Here is an 18720-nt window from a genome sequence, read left to right as displayed (position 1 = left end):
ACATGTGTTAATTAATTACCGTGAAATTCCTCCTTCGCAAAGTTATTTTCCGCAATTTTACCATGCACGAATCCCACTCATTTATAAAAAACATAGTATGTAAATTGTAAATATGTTTCACTTTTTTCCAGTCACACTTTTTCACTCAAAAGAATTAAAGGTACAACTACATCGTAGGGAAAATTGATCATAGCACTTATCAACTCTCCTAACACCACCTCATACTACACGGCTAATGAAGGCATCTGTTGTGGGATCCCACAGGATCTCTAAAGCTCATTAGACTCTGATAATAATACCCAGCATCTATCAGCAGCTTATTATTAATTATCTTGGGGGGGGGGGGGATGTTTGTGATGCAGAGAAACAGAAAGCTTATCTTCTTTCTTTTGAACACGAATCCTCATAAATAGGCCTTCGGGTAACTCGATAAGTTAATATGACAAACTTATCGAGAGGTTACTACTTCTCAGAGGGGTTCAGTGTCGAATATAGTGGGGTGGAAGAGGCGTGTAGTGAGGTGGAAGAGGAGTGTAGTGGAGTGGAAGAGGCGTTTAGTGTGGTGGAAGAGGCGTTTGATAAGAAAGTAAACTCGTGTAAAACAGTTCCCAATTTCAAGTTGTCCAGTAACTGATGATCTCATTAGTATCTCATCATTCTAAAATATTCGCTCGAAGCCCGCTCAAAAAATAGAGTATCAGTGTATTCCCAGGGTTGTTGTAGTAAATAGTGTCCTGTCACCAAGTTGTTCACTAAAACCTTTCTCGGAAAGTTATCGTTGCGTTGTGATTATACTTGCTTTTTTCTTTAAGTTTAGATACAGTAATTCCTGCTTCTCATTAAGTTCTTGTAACTAGTCAATGCTAATTGATGTGACTGACCTGTCAACAACGTGGACTAAGTGTTGTTGTCCAGAGCTCACCTGTACTTACCAGCGTAGTAATTGCTCAACAAACTGACCGAACTTTCGAGGAGCTTGTGCCCGCGGGGTTGTCATGTCTTTATGTGTTTTATTTCTTGTAACTGTACTTTATTTGTTTTATTCTGCTTTTATAGGGTAGTTTCCTTTAAATATCATACATACTAGCAGGAACGCGTATAACCCTAAAACGGTGTCAAGACTCAAAAGACTAAAATAATTATTACCTATTTAATTCACGTTTTTGACACCACTTGGGGGTCCAAATTTTGGGCTCTAAAACTCCTATTCCTTGTCCAATTTTTTATTTTTTCATGCTGATTTGGAGGCCATTAAAGCATTTGCTGAAACCATCAAAAAGGTTTCAGCTGTATATCTTTTACGGTTTTTGCGGAAAGTGAGGACTCTTCAACTACATTAAATTAATTCCTTCTGTAACGTCCTCAATAAATGTAATAGATTTTTAGTGTTTTAATTAGTTTACATTCTTAATAAATGTAATATATTTTTAGTGTTGTAATTGGTTTAAAAAATAATCACTTTAACAAGTATAATGGCTTATTTGGCGTTTTATGAAATCTGATAATGTTCATCTTTTTGTTGAGAGCTCTCTTTGAATCCCCATAAACAAAGCAGGTATTTATCAAACACCTGGCTGGTAAAACAGCGCTGCACTTTTTAAAAGTCAGGTTGATATCGTTATTGTAGTAGGCAGAAACTATTCATTTTGACAGCACGTGCACATACAATATGCACGTGCACATACAATATGCACGTGCACATACAATGTGCACGTGTACATTATCACATCACTTCCTTAGTATTTCCCAGTCGAACACAATGAGTCGCCTTTTATCTAACTCTTGTAAACTAAGTTGGTAAGTGCGCTGAATGTTGACGACACATTGTGTGTGCGATATTAGGTAATCGTAATAGCTAACAGTTTCTCGGGTGCCCATTAGTTTACCTGCTCACAAGAGCAATTCCGGGTATTAGCTTATTGGGCAGTCTGTTACTGTATACATGTTACGGTAACTGACCGGAAATAAAGCTTTGTGACGGCTCTGGACAACCAGACTAATATTTTAATACCTTTACTTGGTCATCAGTTTTATAGTTTTCTTTCTTCATCCAGTTCATCTAGATTATATGATTGGTAATCTAATATTTTGGGTGCAAAATACTGCCAGCGGAGCAGGGGGGGGGGGGGGGGGGGGGACGAATGCCAGATCTTTTGTTTGTTTTGTTAAGAATTATTTTAGGTGAACCAACAATTCAATGAATTGACTCCAATTCAGTTAATTGTTTAAGAATGTGATTGGAGAGTGTGAAGTTTGATCCTCATTGGAAACGTCTTGTTCCTACATAACTTGCTGTTACTGTAGTGTCTGTCTCGCTGTACCACTTGCTGTTACTGTAGTGTTACCACTTGTTGTTGTTCAATAGTACTTGTAGCTATTTCTACTTCTCCTGTTCCACAGGACGGAACACAATCGTCAACTTCACAAACCGCACCAAACGCTTAATAGTACCAGAAGAACTGGATCAGACTGGCGTAACTTAGCGCATTAACACATTACATATGCAGCCTTGCCTAACTGATTTATAAACTCATCTGGTACCAAAGCGCGGTATTCCCATTCAGATCATTACCACCACCGTCCTCCACAATTCACACTGTTGTCTCCGATAAACCCCCCCTCATCCCAGAGGTAGGCAAAGCATCTTAATGCTATCCTCTAGTGGGCTTTCTATGCCCAGCCTCTCTTTAAATAAAAAAAAAAATATTAAAAAAAAAAGAAAAAAAAAAAAGGACGGAACACCCCGGTACACAACAACAAAGCATTATACTTTAATAATAACTTCAATAATAACACGTACACAGTGTGTTACAACTCACAACACAGCTGTCACGCGACCATCAGGTGTTCTTTTTCTTAGCTTAGGGTGCGAATTTAACGAAGGTAATAAATAATTGTAAATTTAGAGTTCTAAGACCCAAATTTCCGTGCGTTTCGATTTTCACTGGTCCTCGATTTGGCTCTTTATTATAATACGTCTCATTAGAGAGCAGCGCAATTTGTGTCGTATAATAGCACGTACACAGTACAGGACACAGGTGTGTATATTGAGACAACTTCACGCGCATCATGAGACGTCAACAATTAATGAAGGAATCCTACCTAACCAGACATCATGATGATCTACTAGGGGGGGGGGGGGGGGGGGGCGGGGGTGGGGGGGGGGGGGGGGGGGGGGGGGGGGGGGGGGGGGGCTCTACTACCATACAGACTGTCACGTCTCCGGTTACAGTTTGGTGAAAAGTTGGAACATTGTCACTCACAACTTTTAAAAGTATGCGTTGTGGGGAAACATAAGTGTAACTGGTCAACGATAAGTTAAAAAAGAGAGTTTTTTCGAACATTTCGATAAAAATCATTTTAATAAAGTCAAATTCCAGTTAATGAGAAAAACTTAACTTTACTGTTACTAAAAAATGTCATTAATTTTCAACTTTTACCTCCATGAGGAGTGACCTCATGAAGTTAATATTTAGATAATTAAAATAACTATTAATATTCCTTGACATCATTGCTTACTTTTTGTAGCTAATTCATTAGTCGCTGTTCATGGTGTAAAAATTAAATTACAATTGTTCAAAGCTTTGATAAATGTACACTCATTCGATGGGATGCAACTTTTAACTAAATTTTAAATTGTTACTTTTAGTTTTCTTTGTTAACATGACTAAGCCCGGGAATGTTGCAGGATGTCTAACTCCAGTAGCTATGACGGAGTGTGTTCCTCTCAGTTTGAACACTATCTTCTCCTCCTCGTTATAATGTTCGTCTGTGTGTTCGGCTTCATTGGCAACACCCTCGTTACCATAGCAACCATGTATCGTAAAGCCTTCAGCGGTGACAATATATCCATAGTGTTTGTGAGGAACTTGGCGATTGCTGATTTGTTGTACATATTGATACAGGTATGTTTAATTATTGTACAATATAACACTGGTATAATTCAAACTAACTTAATTAGCTATTAACGGGCGGGAAAGCTAATTAAAATAACCTACACTAGTATACAACTATTGCTAACAACAGTGTGTGGACATATATTCGTCAGTTCTGTGCGCGAGTTTGCGTGCACGTGGTATTGTTTGTAACACTATACATCTGACTAACTCCCCCCTCCGCAGGTAGTCCCGGACATTGCAGTACGTTTAAACTCCCACCAGTGGATACTAGGGCCCACGTGCTGCTTCATATCCGCGCACGCAGTTTACATACCCGGGGCCGCTAACATGGCCTTTATCTTCTCCATCTCCCTCTACAGGCTCCTCTCCTGCAAGTTCCCCTTCCAGTTCAGGGAGACTATAAGTATCAAGCAAGCTAACGTGTTCAGTATAGTAGTGTGGGCGTGGTCAGTGGTACCTAGTGTGGTGTACCTGTGTCATAACACTCAGGCTGTATTCCAGCCTCTCACTTCAGACTGTGAGGTAGTGTTCCAGAGGAAGGGACTGGTTAACCTCGTTATAGCCGGCCCTTATGTTGTAGTACCCTTCCTGGGCCTCATCACCTGTAATATCTGGCTCTATTGTATCGCCAGGAAGTCCGCTGCTCGGCTTGGTAAGTCTGCTCGACAGGCTCTTGTTACAATTGGAGCTGTCTCTGTTCTCTTCACTGTCTCCTGGCTGCCCTATATTGCCAGGAAGATTGTCATGATTGTAACTAAGAAGGATCTGAACTGGCCCATGAGACCTGATATCATGTTTTACGAGCTGAGTATCTTTGGTAACCCCATTATCTACACTGTTGTTAACGAAAGGTTTAAGGTTTTCTTAAAGAATCAACTGTTTTCTCTCATTAAACCCGGTCAACCTACAATACAGTTTTACACAAACTCACAATCAGAACTGCAATCCCCTGCTCGGAAATCAAACAGTAAAACAACGCTGGGGAATCAGGTTGCTAAGGGAACGCTGGGCAATCAGGTTGCTAGTCCTTTCAAGTGTTTTAAAGATAACAGAGTTAGTAACGACACTATAACTGTGCAGCCCCTTGATCAATCTTTCTTGAACAATTTACGGCAGAACGAACAAATTCAGCATTCGGCAAAGGGAAAATCATGAACTAAATGTTTTTCATTCCAATACTGAATTGTCCTTTCGATATTCGCACAAACTTTGATTTGTTGCTTTAAACTTTTAAGCTTTTATGGCATAGCAAAGGTCGGTCTTTCAAAGCATATTATATTATAGCCATTTATGATTTAAAATCAGAGATGTTTATACAATGAGCTTGAAGAAACAGAGACTATAACTTACTAGATCAGGAACAGTGACTGTCGACGTTCGTTTAGAGTGATGATTTGCATTCCTGAGCACTGGCCGGTCCTTGTGACAGTTCGAGTATATCTTCCTAGTGTTGAAGATACAGAAGGAGGGTTTCAGCTGTCTTGCGTCGGCGTATGATAGGGACCTGAGAAATATTGATATTTAGTATAATATTTAAGTTTTACTTTTATTCTTACTGTATCTATTGCATTTTTTTGTTACTTTTGATACCTGATTTCTGATTGTTTGGACAACTAAAAAGAATTTGATATGAATTAACAAGTAGAAGCCCTAACTACAGTTCGTTCTAATGAGTGGTATTTAAGGGGCCGGGGGGGGGGGGGGGGGTCTTCATCAAAATTCTCTCGAAATTGACTTTATAGTTGTTTCTGATAGAGGGGAGTTATGTCTATCAGCTGTATTTGATCCCATGGAAAAAAATTGTTCCTAGCCGAAATTATTGCCGGTCAAAGGTCAGCGCTTATTTGTAATTGTAATTTGTATTGCACGAACGATTTTCAATCGCGCGCCCTGAAAATCGAGTCTAAAAATCTATCTTCTCCTACATTTGTTGAGCAATCACCCTGAAACTTTCAGGATATGTTCTAAGGACCATTTAGAAGAGATTGTCAGGCCAGAATTTTAAGATAGGCCTTAGAAAATTTGTTATTAAATTTTAAAAATCTTGGACCTGTAAAAATCGTCAAAAAACGGCCTCCTTAAATGTACTTATGTAGGGGGGGGAGGCAATATTGAAAAGAAAGCTACTGGTGAAACACCTGTAACATAAAGTCTCTAACGCTCTGTAACGCTCTAGTTTAATAATTAAGTTAAGTAAGTACAAGCTGTGTGTAATGTAACGCTATGTAACGCTCTAAGTAAGTACAAGCTGTGTGTAATGTAACGCTCTGTACCGCTCTAGTTTAATAATTAAGTTAAGTAAGTACAAGCTGTGTGTAATGTAACGCTCTGTAACGCTCTAGTTTAATAATTAAGTTAAGTAAGTACAAGCTGTGTGTAATGTAACGCTCTGTAACGCTCTAGTTTAATAATCAAGTTAAGTAAGTACAAGCTGTGGGCGGTTGATAAATACGTTTTTATATTATAATTAATCAATACTGTAGAATATAGATACTGTCTGTGGTGGTAAGATGTATTTCCTAAATGTGCCAAATCAACTGAGGACCATCTCCACCAGAAAACATATTATAATATAATATATTGTTGAGGACCAAGGAGGGTTGGGTAATTGTTCGGAGCGTTAGAAGCGTGTTGAGATTACCGGGATGCTCCACACAGCATTCAGCAAGCTATAATTAGATTACACGTGTTTCATAACGGGAGGACGTTGTATGTGGGTTTTGTATAGCCTGGTACGTGACTTTAGTGACTTTTGTCGTGTGTCTGTACAAAGCTTAGAGGCTTTGTCACATTGTGTACTACATTGGAATGCCAAAAACTCGCTGTTTGTCAGTTCAGAGTACTATTGTCTGTTTATTATTACTGTTTATTTTACTTGTACTCGTCCATCTGGCTGACCCTTTTTGAAATTTCTCACACGTCATCGTACAAACTGAGCGTTTGTGCAGTTCCGTTCACATCGTACAAACTGAGCGTTTGTGCAGTTCCGTTCACATCGTACAAACTGAGCGTTTGTGCAGTTCCGTTCACATCGTACAAACTGAGCGTTTGTGCAGTTCCGTTCACATCGTACAAACTGAGCGTTTGTGCAGGTCCGTTCACATCGTACAAACTGAGCGTTTGTGCAGTTCCGTTCACATCGTACAAACTGAGCGTTTGTGCAGTTCCGTTCACATCGTACAAACTGAGCGTTTGTGCAGTTCCGTTCACATCGTACAAACTGAGCGTTTGTGCAGTTCCGTTCACATCGTACAAACTGAGCGTTTGTGCAGTTCCGTTCACATCGTACAAACTGAGCGTTTGTGCAGTTCCGTTCACATCGTACAAACTGAGCGTTTGTGCAGTTCCGTTCACATCGTACAAACTGAGCGTTTGTGCAGGTCCGTTCACATCGTACAAACTGAGCGTTTGTGCAGTTCCGTTCACATCGTACAAACTGAGCGTTTGTGCAGTTCCGTTCACATCGTACAAACTGAGCGTTTGTGCAGTTCCGTTCACATCGTACAAACTGAGCGTTTGTGCAGTTCCGTTCACATCGTACAAACTGAGCGTTTGTGCAGTTCCGTTCACATCGTACAAACTGAGCGTTTGTGCAGTTCCGTTCACATCGTACAAACTGAGCGTTTGTGCAGTTCCGTTCACATCGTACAAACTGAGCGTTTGTGCAGTTCCGTTCACATCGTACAAACTGAGCGTTTGTGCAGTTCCGTTCACATCGTACAAACTGAGCGTTTGTGCAGTTCCGTTCACATCGTACAAACTGAGCGTTTGTGCAGGTCCGTTCACATCGTACAAACTGAGCGTTTGTGCAGTTCCGTTCACATCGTACAAACTGAGCGTTTGTGCAGTTCCGTTCACATCGTACAAACTGAGCGTTTGTGCAGTTCCGTTCACATCGTACAAACTGAGCGTTTGTGCAGTTCCGTTCACATCGTACAAACTGAGCGTTTGTGCAGTTCCGTTCACATCGTACAAACTGAGCGTTTGTGCAGTTCCGTTCACATCGTACAAACTGAGCGTTTGTGCAGTTCCGTTCACATCGTACAAACTGAGCGTTTGTGCAGTTCCGTTCACATCGTACAAACTGAGCGTTTGTGCAGGTCCGTTCACATCGTACAAACTGAGCGTTTGTGCAGTTCCGTTCACATCGTACAAACTGAGCGTTTGTGCAGGTCCGTTCACATCGTACAAACTGAGCGTTTGTGCAGTTCCGTTCACATCGTACAAACTGAGCGTTTGTGCAGTTCCGTTCACATCGTACAAACTGAGCATTTGTTCAAGAGCATACAGGTCTGAATATCACATACTACTAATGATCGTTACTGCTCCTTGCCTGTATTTGATATGAAATTCCATGAGTTATGATTACTCCTTATTTAAGATTCGCACTTGTCAATGTGTTAACTGCGTTAACCGTGTTAGGTTACGTTGTAAATCATGCTATTTCTCCTGATTTTAGTAATAAATATTTGGTATTTTAACGTACATTTTCTCCAGCACTACTTTATTATCGTAAATATTTGATATTTCAATAGACCGTTTTCCTTTGAACCGGGCTAAGATGAGGAAGTAGCTAGAGCCTGATGTTGTTGTTGTGTCTATAATCATTCTTTCGTCTTTGAGAGAATTGAATAATAATAAAATCGTATATTATTACAATTTAAATATCACTAAAGTTTACACACTCTACCTCACTAAACTGTAATTTTGAGGTGTAATAATGGCTGCTTACGGTACACGTATAGCCTTGCTCTTTACAAAGGTGAAACGTTGTACACTATCACTATACACTATACACTATATACTGTACACTATACGATGTACACTATACACTGTACACTATCACTATACACTATACAGTATACACGGTACACTATACACAATATACACTGTACACTATCACTATACACTGTACACTATATAATACACTATCACTATACACTATACACTATATACACTGCACACTATACACTACATAACACTTTACACTATACACACACTATACACTATACACACACTATACACTATACACTATCTCGTGTACTGTATGTAGTAACATTTCAAATTGTACACTCTCGAGCATTTGGTAATTTTACCTCACTCAATATTACCTTATATGGTTATATTACTTTATATGGCAATGATTCTGATTACGATGACGTAATCATAACGTGTTGTTTCCTAAGGGACATACTGGGGAAAGCCTGACGAGACTGTTAGGACAGCGTCATATCAAAATACTGGAGAAAATAGAGATTTTAAAGGTACAAAGAGCGTGATAAGTGAAGCACCAAACCCCCCCCCCCCCCCCCCCCGGTGATTAATCTGTGTTTATTGAATTATCTAACAGATAAAAACACTATGAAAGTCACGAAGAAACTAAATGGCTAATCTTGTCAACCAACATATTTAATCTCAGGAAGAAGACTACCTCGAGCAGACGTCCGAACAACATGAACAGGTAAATACAAAGATACAATATACACTATACAATATACACTATACAATATACACTATACAATATACACTATACAATATACACTATACAGGGGGGGCCAATGGCATAAAATGGCATAAAATGGAGACTTTTTCTATGGAGAAAATGGAAAAACCCATGAGTAATTCTCCATTTTCTCCATTTTATGCCATGAATTTTGTCTTCGAAATTTCATCTTTAACACCATTTAACACCTAAATTGGACATCCTAACATGTTTATTTACGCTTACTAGGGGCGTAACAAGCTTATGAAAGCTCATAGTAGGCTACTAGATGCTTATACTAGGTTAGTAGAGGCACACTTCAGGCAAACTCATAATTACTCAAGCCTAGTGTAAAGTTATTTCTACAGGCTACAGCAGGAGTGAGTAATAGGGGAGAGTAATAGGCACTGAGAAGTGAGACCTACATCCTCGAAAGTCGAAACAAGCTCGCACTGCAAAGGGGAGGCCTGCCTTCCGAGATCGCATTACCAGGGGGAAGCCTCGAGTCCAAATTTGTGTATCGACTATCGAGGGGTAGGTGCAGACTTCGATAAACCGAAAAACCAAAAAAATATTTTCGGCTAATAATGAAGAGGGTAGCATAAAACGTGGAGAAAAGTGGTTTTTAGAAAAACTTTGAAACATTTTGACTTAGGAAATTTTCGGCCCGAGCCATTCTCGATACGTTCCTCTCGTATCGAGAGTTCCCGATTCCGAGCTCGTGTTGCAAAGGGGAGGCCTGCCTTCCGAGATCGCATTACCAGGGGGAAGCCTCGAGTCCAAAATTGTGTACCGAGGGGTAATTTTCTTAGTCAAAATTTTTCAAAGTTTTTCTGAAAAACACTTTTCTCCACGTTTCATGCTACCCTGTTCATTATTTGCCGAAAATATTTTTTTCCCCTCGATACACAATTTTGGACTCGAGGTAATGCGATCTCGGAAGGCAGGCCTCCCCTTTGCAACACGAGCTCGGAATCGGGAGCTCTCGATACGGGATGTACGTATCGAAAATGACTCGGACCGAAAATTTTCTAAGTCAACATTTTTCAAAGTCTTTCTGAAAACCACTTTTCTCCATGTTTCATGATACTCTGTTCATTATTGGCCGAAAATATCTTTTTTTTAAATAATTTTTCTCGAAATTCTAAATTTTTCAGGTTTTCAATGGCATAAAATGGCATAAAATGGCATAAAATGGAGACTATTTCTATGGAGAAAATGGAAAAACCTATGAGTAATTCTCCATTTTCTCCATTTATGCCATTGGCCCCCCCCCACTATACAATATACACTATACAATATACACTATACAATATACATTATACAATATACACTATACAACAGGTGAATTATTACTAAAGTTCAGCTAGGGTAAAGGAAAAAGTATCTCAGCATCTGGTTTAGTCGTCCCATTTCCATATAATTCATTATAACTAATACCACCAATCCCAGAAGGCAAAGGGGACAGAAGATGTGGTGGTAGAAAATGTGGTGGTAAAAAATGTGGTGGTAGAAGATATCAAGTCACCAGACCCCGTCATGCAGGTACTTAAAGTAGAGGCCAAGTAAAGTAGAGGGCAAGTAAAGTAGAGGGCAAGTAAAGTAGAGGACAAGTAAAGTAGAGGGCAAGTAAAGTAGAGGGCAAGTAAAGTAGAGGGCAAGTAAAGTAGAGGACAAGTAAAGTAGAGGGCAAGTAAAGTAGAGGGCAAGTAAACTAGAGGGCAAGTAAAGTAGAGGGCAAGTAAAGTAGAGGGCAAGTAAAGTAGAGGGCAAGTAAAGTAGAGGGCAAGTAAAGTAGAGGGCAAGTAAAGTAGAGGGCAAGTAAAGTAGAGGGCAAGTAAAGTAGAGGGCAAGTAAAGTAGAGGGCAAGTAAAGTAGAGGACAAGTAAAGTAGAGGGCAAGTAAAGTAGAGGGCAAGTTAAGTAGAGGGCAAGTAAACTAGAGGGCAAGTAAAGTAGAGGACAAGTAAAGTAGAGGGCAAGTAAAGTAGAGGACAAGTAAAGTAGAGGGCAAGTAAAGTAGAGGGCAAGTAAAGTAGAGGGCAAGTAAAGTAGAGGGCAAGTAAAGTAGAGGGCAAGTAAACTAGAGGGCAAGTAAAGTAGAGGGCAAGTAAAGTAGAGGACAAGTAAAGTAGAGGACAAGTAAAGTAGAGGACAAGTAAAGTAGAGGGCAAGTAAAGTAGAGGGCAAGTAAAGTAGAGGGCAAGTAAAGTAGAGTGCAAGTAAAGTAGAGGGCAAGTAAAGTAGAGGACAAGTAAAGTAGAGGGCAAGTAAAGTAGAGGGCAAGTAAAGTAGAGGGCAAGTAAAGTAGAGGGCAAGTAAACTAGAGGGCAAGTAAAGTAGAGGGCAAGTAAAGTAGAGGGCAAGTAAAGTAGAGGACAAGTAAAGTAGAGGCCAAGTAAAGTAGAGGCCAAGTAAAGTAGAGGCCAAGTAAAGTAGAGGCCAAGTGGCAGCATTATGCATTGTATTTTATCTTCGGAGAAAATAGCAAAAAACTTTCACCATGGAAAAAATCGAAGATTTGTGATTCTAGCATAAATAGCGATCTGCGCACTGTTTATCCCCAAGGCAAGGTTATAATACAAATTTATCCCAGGAAACTGTAGTTGCTGAGAGAAGTAACGTGTTAAACCACGTTAAGAAACCTAAGCTAAGTCTAGAGGAGGTGCTGCTACAACACCAAGCTGCAGCTACAGCCGGGAGAGCCAGTACCCCTAAAAACGCTTGGAAGACTCACAACTCTACTTTCAACCAGGCTAAACAGCAACGCATCCGCACTACTAACCGTACTCCGGGCCGCCGAGCTTGTTAAATCATACTCATTAGCTCTGGAATTGGTTTGACTATTTTACTCTGGCTGTGGCGGTTTATGTTACTTCGGCCTTTTGGTGACAAAAATTAAATAGAGATTCTGGAAACTAACTTTTTTCTCTCAAATTGTTAAAATTAAGAACGAACAATTTGGAGTAGCGTCGGTAAACCTTTATAACACTTTCTTTTACTTGGCTGCTTCACGCGACTTTTTTTGCATTTGTCAAAATTATATTTGCATTACAAGCTACAACCTTTTTTAAATTTACAAATCTTTCCAAAGATTTCAACTATTTTGCATGATGTTTTTAATGATTTTTGTTGAACAGATTCTCGTGTAATTGATTCCTCTTTATTTTCTTGGGTGAAGATTTAGATGTAATATATCTTCATGTTTTTTAATGTGCTAATGGTATTTCTATTTCTGATAGTTATTGTTTCTGATTTAAGAACGGGTCAAATGAACACTTACTACGTACGTTGGTAACAACGCATAATATTATTCGTTTTTTTAAACGATGCATCAACTGAAGTAGTTATTGATAACAATTTCTATTTCAATATACCCCCACCCCGGCCCCCATTTCAAGCACTAACCAAGGCAGTTTAAGGACGAATCTAGTAGTGAGCGCCTGAAAAGGGTAAGCCACATCAATCTTCTCAACTCTCCACCCCATAAAGGAGCCGGTAGCAGGGCTCACGCAAACAACCATGTCGAAACTCTGAGGGGAATATTATTCAAACTGAGAAGCTATTAGCGACAAGAGAAACGCCATTGTTGGACGTTAAATATTTTTAAAAATATAAAAATAAGACGGCTTTTGAGAATAAAATGGTCACTAACCTTGTACCAGTATTTGAGAAGTTGAGACTCAGTGTATTGGTATTCTCTCATGTCCTTGACTTTTCCCATCTTCAGCTCCAACATCTCCTTCTTTATCGGCACATTAGGCTGGTCAGTGTCAGACACAACAAAGTCCTCCTCCTCTGCAATATCGTAGGAACTGACGGACAATCCTTCAGAGAGCATCAGCTCCCCTTTCAGCCGGGCGTTCTCCAAACAAACACTGAAACATGTTGAAGTGAGCAGATGTGTTAGACTTGTTGCGGAGTAGGGAAGTGAGCAGATGTGTTAGTTGCGGAGTAAGGAAGTGAGCAGATGTGTTAGTTGCGGAGTGAGGAAGTGAGCAGATGTGTTAGACTTGTTGCGGAGTAAGGAAGTGAGCAGATGTGTTAGTTGCGGAGTAAGGAAGTGAGCAGATGTGTTAGTTGCGGAGTAAGGAAGTGAACAGATGTGTTAGTTGCGGAGTGAGGAAGTGAGCAGATGTGTTAGTTGCGGAGTGAGGAAGTGAGCAGATGTGTTAGTTGCAGAGTGAGGAAATGAGCAGATGTGTTAGTTGCGGAGTTAGGAAGTTTCTAGAAAGAAAGGAATACCTAGAAGGAACCTGTAAGAATGTACTGGACTATAACCTGTAAGAATGCGCTTTGTTGTTGAACCATTGGAATATGTAGGGAGATCCTTCAATCTTCTTTTCAGTTGACTCCTTTAATGGGTCCAACACAGTGCCTGGAGAGTGTTTCAATTTCAGTAAATAACTCATTACCGTTAATCATCACCTCTAATACTCGCACTCAACCTAATTAACCATAGAAATACATGTAGATGAGCTAGAAAGTACCTAGCACGAATGACTTGGTAATAGAATGTCTAGCAGAAATAGAGGGATGAACACTTGGAGCCTCCAGCCAGATCCTCCCGATACAGTCGTGACAGGATGTCAAGAGGACTTGTCTCACTGAGTCACTGGAAATGAGGGTCGTTAGCAAAACATAAAGAGTTCGCATACTTATTGTAAACGTTATCACTTATATATGTTAGAAATCACGTGATTTGCTTTCCCCTACCCCACCCCCCCCACACTCACACACACTCACAACTTACACAGGGAGCTCAGGAGAGACAGCCCGCCAACAAGCTCCGATAACAACGTCAGGATGCAGAATCAGTTCACTCCTGTAATCCTTGCCTCCTGAAAAACATCATTTTCTATCGTGACAACATTACTCAATGTGACAGCTAATTTCTTATCGGTCTTCTCACTCAACATCAAATGTAATGGCTAGATGGCAGATGTAAATAACAATTCACGGCGTTTTTATCTGATAGAGCTGCATAATTTAAAATATGAAGTGACGTGCGCGCGACCAACTAATTATAAACATCTCCGCGCATTCCTGCAACCATCATCTGTAGACCGTTTTCCGCATACCTCCAGAGTATTTACTCTCGGTTTTTCTGGCACGGCCACTTTTAAATTGCCTATTACCGTCCTATTACCAGTATTATTCTACCCTATCCTATCTTATTCTGGCTTATCGAGAATTGAGCCGTCAGATATAGATGGGGGCAAGCGTGCCATAAATGGAGGCGTGTCACAAATATTGAGAATACATTGCCTCCCTGGCTATTTTGAAAATTGTTCCCGTACCTTTCATCTTCTTCCATAGTTTTATAACTTTAGAGTTCCGGGACAGGGTTGTAAAGAATCTGCCGTCTGGAGAAACAGTTACTTGGCTGGTTTCTTCTGTCAAACTAGGATTATACAGGGTTAACTTAAATTGCTTTTATTCCCATTTGTATGAAAACATACAGAAACACACAGTAACACACAGAAACACACAGAACAAAGCATAAGCACTTGGTAACCCTTTTAACGCTCCCCACACTTACTGGGTACTCCAGGCGCACTTCCAATCTGCAGTTCTGTAGATAAGAAGCTCAGTGCCCGTCACTATAAGCTCACTTCCATCGTTATTGAATGTAGCACACGCTACACGTGACCCTATAGATAGTGTGTACGATACACTCCACGTGTAGGGGTATTCCTGGAATGTTATAATCTGAGAAACGGGAAAATATAATCTATATCCTGGTTTTTGTACACTTTTACATTTCAAAGAAGCGAATATGATCAACACTTGCTGGACAAGATGGGAAACACATATATTTTATTCGCATCTTATGAGGACTGTAATACCTGATAATATAATATAAACACTCTATGAAATAAAACTATTTGAACTCCTGAAGTACCTCAATATTCAAATATTATAGGCCATTACTTACATCATCATCTACTGAAGACTGAGCTGATAGAATGTACACTGAATGGGACGAAACAGCACCGATCTGATGGCAGGTGTGTAAGTTATTATTCCAACTTAATCTATTATCTGTGTATTTATTAATGTATTTTAAATGATTCTAAATTATTTGCAATTGAATACGAGAAAACATGGAACAGTCAAAGCTTCTCAACTTCACTACATTTATTTAAATATTGAGACATGTCAATAAAAGAGTGTAAAAGTAACTGACCCTGCCAGATAGCGGACACAGTGTGATAGCTGTTATCTGAGATCTGCAGCCGCTAATGTTGCTTATAAGCTGTACTCTGTGAAACGCATCGTCTAGTACAACAATATCACACCCTGTACAGTACACCTGGACAAGGAGGGGTTAACAACAATATCACACCCTGTACAGTACACCTGAACAAGGAGGGGTTAACAACAATATCACACCCTGTACAGTACACCTGAACAAGGAGGGGTTAGCAACAATATCACACCCTGTACAGTACACCTGAACAAGGAGGGGTTAACAACAATATCACACCCTGTACAGTACACCTGACAAGGAGGGGTTAACAACAATATCACACCCTGTACAGTACACCTGAACAAGGAGGGGTTAACAACAATATCACACCCTGTACAGTACACCTGAACAAGGAGGGGTTAACAACAATATCACACCCTGTACAGTACACCTGAACAAGGAGGGGTTAACAACAATATCACACCCTGTACAGTACACCTGAACAAGGAGGGGTTAACAACAATATCACACCCTGTACAGTACACCTGAACAAGGAGGGGTTAACAACAATATCACACCCTGTACAGTACACCTGAACAAGGAGGGGTTAACAACAATATCACACCCTGTACAGTACACCTGAACAAGGAGGGGTTAACAACAATATCACACCCTGTACAGTACACCTGAACAAGGAGGGGTTAACAACAATATCACACCCTGTACAGTACACCTGAACAAGGAGGGGTTAACAACAATATCACACCCTGTACAGTACACCTGAACAAGGAGGGGTTAACAACAATATCACACCCTGTACAGTACACCTGAACAAGGAGGGGTTAACAACAATATCACACCCTGTACAGTACACCTGAACAAGGAGGGGGTTCAACAATATCACACCCTGTACAGTACACCAGGACAAGGAGGGTTAAAACAACAATATCACACCCTGTACAGTACACCCTGAACAGGAGAGGTTAAACAACAATTATCACACCTGTACATAAACCTGAACAAGGAGGTGTTAACACAATAACACACCCTGTAAGTACCACCTGAACAAGGAGGGGTTAACCAACCATGATCACACCCTGTACATACACCTCAACAAGAGGATAACAACAATATCATACCCTGTACAGTACACCTCACAAGGAGGGGTTAAACAACAATTATCACACCCTGTGTTCCTGAAACAGTACAACCACTCTGAACAAGGATGGGGATCAGTACTATCGTATCTGAAACGTGACGTCGAATAGATAATTGTAATTTTGGAATTTTTTCAAAAGAACCCACCCACGGCCCTTCACGGTACTAACTGTTTTTTTCGGATGATAATTAAGACACCAATCCCCTTTTGCCGTACTAAATGTTGAAAAATCGCGGTACTAACTGTGTCTTGGGTAATTACAGATAAGATACACACCCAGAAATTGCATTGAACAGCTCATTAAAAGACTTAGTTCCGACTTAGTAGTAAGTATAGTAGTTTTTGGCAAATAGACCTAAGACCCATTATTTAGACCAAGTGTTGTATACTGTTATGTTTTCAAGAATATATTTATTGTTTAAATAGATGGTTATTTGTTTTAGATGATTTAAGGATTCTGTAGTCACAAATCACAATCACATCATGCTCCACTGCACATTATGTTTCACATCAAATAACAAGCACCTAGCACAATCCACATACAGCACCATTCACTTCATATGCACAAAGGATCAGCACAGATCATTTCACCTTGTGAGATTCATAACAACTTATCACTCGTCATTGTCACGGTGTTCACTTCACCGCGACTTTCACAACCATCAAATAGTAGCTTCAATGTCCCCAGTCACGAATCATTCGTCACGTGTCATAACCATATATAAGTATGTCCGTTTTAAAATTATTTGAGAGGATCATGTTATCGACAGTTCAGTATTAATCTTCTCTATGCCTATAGTTCTTTTGTATAAATCTTTATTACTACATTCTAGAATAAATACTCATAGTTAATCTTGTTCCTTTGACAACGAACCTCGTCAAACACCATGAACTAACTGTTTTTCAGGTGGGGGGGGGGGGGGGGGCTGGGAAAATGGAGCAGCGAGACCCAGTACCGCGGCAGTCGGGCACCTATTTACCCCCCCCCCCCCCGTTAAAAGTTACTTCGGCACTGTTAATTGTTTTAAACCCCCCCCCCCCCCGGTACAGTACTCGGCACCCTGATACCCCTCCCCCCCCCCCGGTACAGTACTCGAGCCACCTAAATAACCCCCCTCCTCCGGTACAGTAACTCGGCACCTAATGACCCTCCCCCCGGTAACAGTACTCAGCACCTAATACCTCCCCACCCCCCCCCGGAACAGTACTCAGCACCTAATACCCCTCCCCCCCGGTATCAGTACTCGGCACCGCTATACCTCCCCCCCCCCCGGTACAGAACTCGGCACCTAATAACCTCCCCCCCCCGGTACAGTACTCGGCACCAAATACCCCCAAACCATACCCCCTCCCCCCGGAACAGACCAGCACCTAATACCTCCCCCCCCCAGGTACCCAAGTACTCGGTCACCTAATATCCCCCCCCCCGGTACAGTACTCGGCACCTGATACCCCCCCGTACAGTACTCGGCACCTGATACCCCCCCCCCCCGTACAGTAACTCGCACCTGATACCCCCCCCCCCTTTCGGTACAGGTACTCTCGGCAACCTGATACCCACCCCCCCCCGTAACAGTACACGCACCATATTATACCCACCCCCCCCCCCGGAACAGATACACTGCCCTAGATACCACCCCCCCACGGTACAGTACACGCACCTGCTACCCCTCCACAGTACGTACAGTACTCGGCACCTGATACCCCCAGAACAGTACAGTACCGCACCTGATACCCCCCATTACGTACTCGGCACCTATAACCCCCCAGTACAGTACTCGCACACTGATACCCCGCCCGGTTCAGTACGCTCGCACCTGATACCCCCCCCCCCCGTACAGTACTCGATGCACCTGATACCCACCCCCGCCCCCCGGTACAGTCCTCGGCACCTGATAACCCACCCCCCACCCCCCGGTACAGACTCGGCCCTGAATACCCCCCTGTACTGTACTCGGCACCTAATACCCCCCACCCCGGTACAGTAC

At 41.2% G+C, this 18720-nt stretch overlaps 4 protein-coding genes across 5 annotated transcripts in view; 3 read left to right on the top strand and 1 right to left on the bottom strand.

Annotated features, from left to right (window-relative positions):
• The window catches only part of LOC134815899 (cilia- and flagella-associated protein 53-like), an 889273-nt gene that overhangs the window by 148443 nt on the left and 722110 nt on the right, over nt 1-18720 (top strand). The window lies entirely within an intron of this gene.
• The window catches only part of LOC134815896 (probable ubiquitin carboxyl-terminal hydrolase MINDY-4), a 623521-nt gene that overhangs the window by 154172 nt on the left and 450629 nt on the right, over nt 1-18720 (top strand). The window lies entirely within an intron of this gene.
• LOC134814739 (uncharacterized) overlaps nt 5211-18720 on the bottom strand; it is a 14947-nt gene continuing 1437 nt past the window's right edge. Inside the window, exons 3-12 of the mRNA XM_063822935.1 lie at nt 15571-15696; nt 15319-15381; nt 14923-15077; nt 14681-14784; nt 14134-14221; nt 13871-13995; nt 13662-13758; nt 13036-13258; nt 12789-12913; nt 5211-5403 (exon numbers count right to left, since the gene is read on the bottom strand). Coding sequence (XP_063679005.1) covers nt 5211-5403; nt 12789-12913; nt 13036-13258; nt 13662-13758; nt 13871-13995; nt 14134-14221; nt 14681-14784; nt 14923-15077; nt 15319-15381; nt 15571-15696 — 1299 coding nt within the window. The remainder of the gene's footprint in view (nt 5404-12788; nt 12914-13035; nt 13259-13661; nt 13759-13870; nt 13996-14133; nt 14222-14680; nt 14785-14922; nt 15078-15318; nt 15382-15570; nt 15697-18720) is intronic.
• On the top strand, nt 8526-12718 carry LOC134815751 (uncharacterized). Of its 2 annotated transcripts, XM_063824328.1 has the most exons (5): nt 8526-8661; nt 9086-9163; nt 9319-9360; nt 10834-10926; nt 11977-12718. In XM_063824328.1, the coding sequence occupies exons 1-5, from the start codon at nt 8620-8622 to the stop codon at nt 12190-12192; spliced, it is 471 nt and encodes a 156-aa protein (XP_063680398.1). In that variant the 5' UTR covers nt 8526-8619; the 3' UTR covers nt 12193-12718. The 2 variants fall into 2 exon arrangements, with proteins under 2 accessions (XP_063680398.1, XP_063680399.1); XM_063824329.1 differs by lacking the exon at nt 10834-10926.

Source organism: Bolinopsis microptera, chromosome 5, assembly GCF_026151205.1.
Source record: "Bolinopsis microptera isolate Bmic1 chromosome 5, MBARI_Bmic_1.0, whole genome shotgun sequence".
NCBI lineage: Eukaryota > Metazoa > Ctenophora > Tentaculata > Lobata > Bolinopsidae > Bolinopsis > Bolinopsis microptera.
The sequence above is the reverse complement of the archived record's forward strand: the minus strand, read 5'-3'. Positions and strand labels throughout refer to the sequence as shown.

Excerpts from the sequence above, each read along its gene's own strand:
- LOC134815751 (XM_063824328.1), top strand. The coding sequence starts at position 8,620 with ATGGCTGCTTACGGTACACGTATAGCCTTGCTCTTTACAAAG. Across the intron at positions 8,662-9,085 it reads TAGCCTTGCTCTTTACAAAG|GGACATACTGGGGAAAGCCT; the intron begins GTGAAACGTTGT and ends TTGTTTCCTAAG. Across the intron at positions 9,164-9,318 it reads AGAAAATAGAGATTTTAAAG|GAAGAAGACTACCTCGAGCA; the intron begins GTACAAAGAGCG and ends ATTTAATCTCAG.